Source organism: Sylvia atricapilla, chromosome 3 (genome assembly GCF_009819655.1).
Source record: "Sylvia atricapilla isolate bSylAtr1 chromosome 3, bSylAtr1.pri, whole genome shotgun sequence".
In the NCBI taxonomy this organism is placed as follows: Eukaryota; Metazoa; Chordata; class Aves; order Passeriformes; family Sylviidae; genus Sylvia; species Sylvia atricapilla.
The window spans coordinates 70,680,904-70,686,478 of NC_089142.1; the positions used below are offsets into that span (position 1 = coordinate 70,680,904).

Sequence of the window (5,575 nt, forward strand, 5' to 3'; positions counted from 1 at the left end):
ACACTATTCTACAATAAATTGTGAAAATCTCACTTAAATGAAACTTCAACCTAAGGAACTCAAGAAGAGCTCATCCAGTTCCAGTCACTGTATTTAGTGATGGAAAAGGAAAACAAACACATCATTATACTGAATAGATGATAAAATTCTGTGTTGCTACTGGCTGTGACTATATGTTTTAAGTAACTATTTCTAATGAAAAGGAAGCTTGGAAATTTTCAGGATGACTAAAACCTTCTGCTTGGTTAGGAATTAATTTTTTATTTAGCTGTTCTGGTAGCATTATTACTTCTACCCTGGACTACTTTTGTGGGTACTGACTGCTCTTGCTGCTTCTGTCTTCATTTGTGCTTTGACAGTAAGTTGTGTTTCATGTGCTGTTTGGATTACTTTTGTGTTAAGACACTGATACTGAAGTCAGGCTGTAAACATCATTTGTTAGAGATTCAAATAGTAGTTTATTTTAAAAATCTTGTAACTAAATTCATTTAGGTAATAAATGTGCATGATAAAAATCTTAAATTAGTTTGCACATAGTGCAACTAGACGTAACAGGATTCACAAAGTTTAAACATTGTATCTTAAACCACACAGTGAAAACTTATAATTACATTGTGTATCCTGGGAGCTTGTTTATTACAAGTTCACTGATGTCTTTGTACTGATTAGAACCATGTAGTTTTTCCAGAAAATCATCTTCTTTGTCTGACACACTGTTTTCCAGGCCACTAAGTTCAAGATCAGACATGTTAGATGGCAAGTAAGAGCTAACTTCAGTTACTGACTGCTTTTGTCCTGTAGAGGTCTGGCCATTTCCTGTATTCAGATCAGTATCAGATTTGACTTGTTTGTTTCTCAATGTAGGCGTTTCTTTAATATGTCGATCACCCCTGTTCTCTTCCTTACTCATCTGTTGGGTTTTGTGCTCTTCATCTATTAATGATACTTCCATCTCAGCAAGGTCAAGTGAATCAGCAGATTCAGCACTAGTTCTCATGCTAGTTTTAAAGTCACAGTTTCTCCTCAAAGACTGGACTGGAGATGAAGCTGAAGGAACTGGCACAAGATCTGAAGTACTCTGAGCTCCTTGACTTGTCTTTGAAATTCTGGACCTGCTGGATCCTGGCTCTGTATCTGACCTATCTTGCTTTGGTCTTTCAACCCACAGAGGTTCAGGACTGCTGTCAAGAACTTTCGAGTCTCTGTCTGCACACTCAGCACTGGTGAAATCTTCCGAATAAACTGTGTCCTCTGGACTAGCAACAAAGTCATCAGAGTATATAAATTCAGAGTTGTTTTCAACACTCCTGCTGGGGCTTAATTTATGACCACTTACAAGAGACACATCATCAAACTCCGTGGTTTTATTATGGATTAAGTGTATTGCATCGTTGTAACCTCCTTTTGTATTAACCTCTGATGACAACGCTGCTGGGAGTTGAGCTTTTGCAGTCTCTTCCTCATCAGCAGACTTAAACAGAGTTTCCTCTGGTAGGGGGGCTGTAGTTATTTCATCAGGACGTTCCTTTCTTGCAATTGAATCATTCCTGGATAGACTTGCGATAGACTGTTTCTGCAGGCCAGGGGACACATCTCCTGTCACAGAAATGGACTCTGAGGGAGCACTGTTTTCTAATGAAGTCTGAACAGTTTTATCCAACTGATTATTCCGCTTTGAAGTGCCTCCTGTGCTACAATGCCTGCAAGACACCACATGCTGTTCTTCAGAATTTCTGACCAGCTTTCTCTTGGGTAAGGGGCTTCTCTTTTTAAGCATCTCCATTTGCTTTTTTCTGTACTGCTCCATCCTTTCATGAATTATCAGCTTATCTGGGTTGGTCTGCTGCAGCCGTAGCCTCAGTGTATTTGTCAGCCCATACAACAATTTCTTTCTGGGAGGTGTGTTCTCCTTAGCTTTGCAGTTCCCTTCACAGACTGGCTGTCCCTGGGGCACAGCTTTCTTGGGTCTCCTCCCAACCCCAGAAGACCCTGGGGAGGTGGCCTTTTGAAAGCCTTGTTTCAACTGTGGGCTTGTGGCTTCAGCGCTCCTGCCAGGCCCCACAGGTGTCTCTGCAGGCCTGAGGGCAGCAGAGCGACTGGGAGGCCCGGGGGCCGTGTCCCCACTCCCCGGGGCCTGGTAGAGCCAGGCAAGATGCGGGTGGGCAGCAGCAGCAGGCACAGCGCTGCGGGTGAGCACCGAGAGCTCTGCCAGCAAGGCACTGAGTAGCGGCAGCTGCGCCAGGGTATTGTGGGGCTGTCGAGGGCTGGCGGGGTGCAGCAGCGAGGGTTCAGCACTGGGACGTGGTGGGCTGTGGCCCTTGTCCTTCTCCTGCGGTCTCTGGGGCTCGACATGCTCCCATTGTCCCATCGGTGGTGGCGGCAGCTGAGGCTCAGCCGGCTCACGACTGTAATAGAGCAGCGGAGGGCAAAAGATGTTGCCTTCCAGCTCCTCACCCTCTTCCTCTTCCTTGTCTTTGTCCTCCCCCTCGTCGTCTCGCGGTTCAGGGGTGGTGGCAGGCGGTGTGGCAGGGCGGGGGCTGGCGGCGCTCGTTCCCCCGGCCTCCAGGCAGGTCAGGCGGTAGCGCAGGAGCAGCTCCCCGACGGGGCGGCCCGCGGTGTCCTGCAGCGCGAAGCGGCCGCGGCGGCCGCAGGAGGAGGGCGCCCCGGGCTGCTGCAGCAGCTCGGCGGCGGGGGCCAAGGACACGGCACAGCTGCCGAGGAGGCGGGGGGGTCCCGGGGCGAGCCCGGCGGGCAGCGCCAGGAGCAGGGCGCGGAGCGGGCGGCGGCGGAGCGCGGCGAAAAGCGAGTCCGGGCCCCAGCGGAACAGGCAGCGCTTGCCGCGGCCGAAGGGGAAGAGCTGCCCCGGCCGCAGAGGCGGCGGAGCGGCGGCGGGGCGCAGCACGAGGGTGGGGAAGTCCAAGAGGCGCAGCGCCACGGCCGGGAGTTCCGCGGGTCCCGGGAGCTCGGCGGGCTCGGCCACCCGCAGCGCCTCCACCAGCAGCTCCAGCGCGAACAGCCCGTCCATGCCCTGCCGCGGGCGCCGCTCTCGCGAGAGGCCCGTGTGTGTGCGGGGCGCGGGCGGCGCGGGCCGCTCTCTCGCGAGAGTCGCGCCGCCGCCTCCCCGCCCGCAGCACCAGGGGCCTCAGGCCCGGGGCCCTGAGGGTGCTCGGACGTGCGGCCGGGGGTATGCCTCCAGCAGCTCCAGTGTGCCGCCAGGAGCCATGCTGGCCGCCTGCCCTGGTGGCTGGGTGGAGGGCAGCGGTCGCAGCACCCGAAAACCAGGTGCTCCCTGGTGCCCGCTCATGAGCGCCCGGTGTGCCGTGGCAACAGTCTTCGTGTCCCTGCCCTCGGCTCTGGACCCCCTGGTCGCGTATTCCTCACTGTGGTTCCCAAGAGACAGGAGCGAGGGCGGCATGGGCCGTGTGCTTCATCGCAGAAGGGGTGGTGATTGTGGAGGCATTGAGGGACCTTAAACTGTTTTCACATTCACAGACTTGCTGAGTCAATTGGGTTGGAAAAGATCTCTGAGATCATTCAGTCTTTGAACACCACCATATCAACCACACCATGGCACTCAGTGCCGTGTCCAGTCATGCCTTCAACATCTCCAGAGATGGTGACTCCCATCACCTCCCTGGGCAGCCCATTCCAATATCTAATCACCCTTATTGTGAAGAAATTCTTCCTAACGTCCATCTAAACCTCTTTTGGCACATCTCAAGGCTGTGCTCTTGTCTCATCCATAGTTGCAGCCTGTTCTTGCTCAAAGAGAAACATGGGGATCTGTGTCAAGGGCTGTATACTGAAGAGTCTCTCTACAGTATCTTGGATATGCATTAATAAACTCATATTTTCTGTTCTGTCTGCATGTGAAGTAGGAGTTTAAAGTTAGGGTCTCTTTGAGAGGTCGGACCGAGCTACGACATGTTCACACTGATGCAGTGATAAATGTCGTACTGGCGTTTATTGTTTGTGCATCCATATTTATCCCCTTACAACTTTATTGACATTACAAGGCACACAAAGAATGTATGCATTTGCCGCCTTGAGGTGGCTACTGTATTAGCACTATACATCTACATGTGAACACCCCTTAGTACCCGGAATACCTTAAGAGAGAAAGGTGAATTTTTTGCTGCGCCACAACCTGAATTTCTACTGCGCCACAAAGGCCCACAGGTCCCGCAGACCCAAGGAGCCCACAGGCCCCACAGGCCAAAGGGCCCGGTCTGGAATTGCTCACACCTCACTCCAAATACAAGTCATGTCCTCCATCTCTTAGAAACTCCACTACAGGAGTTGAAGTGAACACACTTGTGAAAGATTTCATTCCTTAGCCTGCTGCCTGGCAAGGAGAGTGCCCTTCCCTCTCTGGCCATCCTTCCCTTTCACCACAGTCTCCTTGCCACAGGCATAACAAATATTTGCTGAGCTAGAAAAAAAATTCTGTTCTTTCCTTCCATTAGTAAGTTGACTCTGAAACAACGTCTCCTACACTGAGGGTGTTGGGTTAAAATCACAACACACCCTCACCTTTTACCAGCAGGAAAGTAACTAAAAGAAAGACCCACATCCTTCAGCTATCAACTCACAATTTTTTAGACAAGTAAAAACTAACGGGAGGTGGTCAAAGAATCCAACTCTTCACTGTTGGCCAAGTCTCTTGATTATTATTTAAACAACACCTTTCATTAGCTGTTACATCTGAGAAGAGAGTTAAGGAGGTTGACTTCTGTGTTTTGATCAGGACTTATGAATTAGGTAATTGAGTTCTCAGTTCCTCTCCTGCCAGTATTCTAAGCACGTGAGCTTAAGAGCTACACGTCCTCTGTCATCAAGGCTGCCAGTGTTCACGTGTGGTGTTGTACTGGCATTGTGGCAGACCAGGCAAATGGCCAGTCCGTTTCACTATTGCCTCCATGTCCTGCCATCTGTCATCTGCTCCCCATGTGTTTCCTTTTCCTCCCACCAGTTCCCACATCAGGAGGGCCTGACAGTGTAGTAGACATTGTACATAAAGGAAAAGTGGCAGAAGGAAGACTTCCTGTTACGCTAAAATTGATAGAGATTTCACAGTGGTCAAATAGTTACTCTTAAGGTTGCCTGGAAAGACAGTGGATGAGCATTTTGCCCATTTTGTAGATGGACATTGCTGTGATTATGAGGCTTAGTCCATGACTTCTATTATCTTATATTTGAAACTTCCAAACTTTGTAGAGGAATATTCATCTTTCTGTGTGGTAACTGCAACTGGAGTTAGGGGGTGAATTATGGACTAACCTTATTCTTTTTCTAAGATGCTGAGCCTCTAACTCTGAAGTTTTCAGAGTGAAAACCAGACAATTCCTGTGTTTTGTTCTGCACTGGCAATATAAATAAAAATCACTGAATACTTCTGAGAACTATAGGTGTTAATAAGCTGTGTAAGATCAGTCAGCAAGCTAGTGACAAAACTATTTAAATAGAAAGGAGTATGGAATTTTAAGTTTGTTCCTGTTGGTGTATTTATTAAGTCAATCCTCTGGTCAAGAGGGCATGTTTCTCTTCAAAATAAACAGAAAACAACATTTTTATT

At 49.5% G+C, this 5,575-nt stretch overlaps 1 protein-coding gene across 1 annotated transcript; it reads right to left on the minus strand.

Annotated features, from left to right (window-relative positions):
• Positions 1 to 472: 472 nt before the first annotated feature.
• On the minus strand, positions 473 to 3,025 carry MAP10 (microtubule associated protein 10). The gene has a single exon (XM_066314359.1). It carries the CDS (start codon positions 3,023 to 3,025, stop codon positions 608 to 610), a length of 2,418 nt encoding a protein of 805 aa, XP_066170456.1. The 3' UTR covers positions 473 to 607.
• Between the last annotated feature and the right edge of the window lie 2,550 nt (positions 3,026 to 5,575).

Excerpts from the sequence above, each read along its gene's own strand:
- MAP10 (XM_066314359.1), bottom strand. The coding sequence starts at position 3,025 with ATGGACGGGCTGTTCGCGCTGGAGCTGCTGGTGGAGGCGCTGCGGGTG.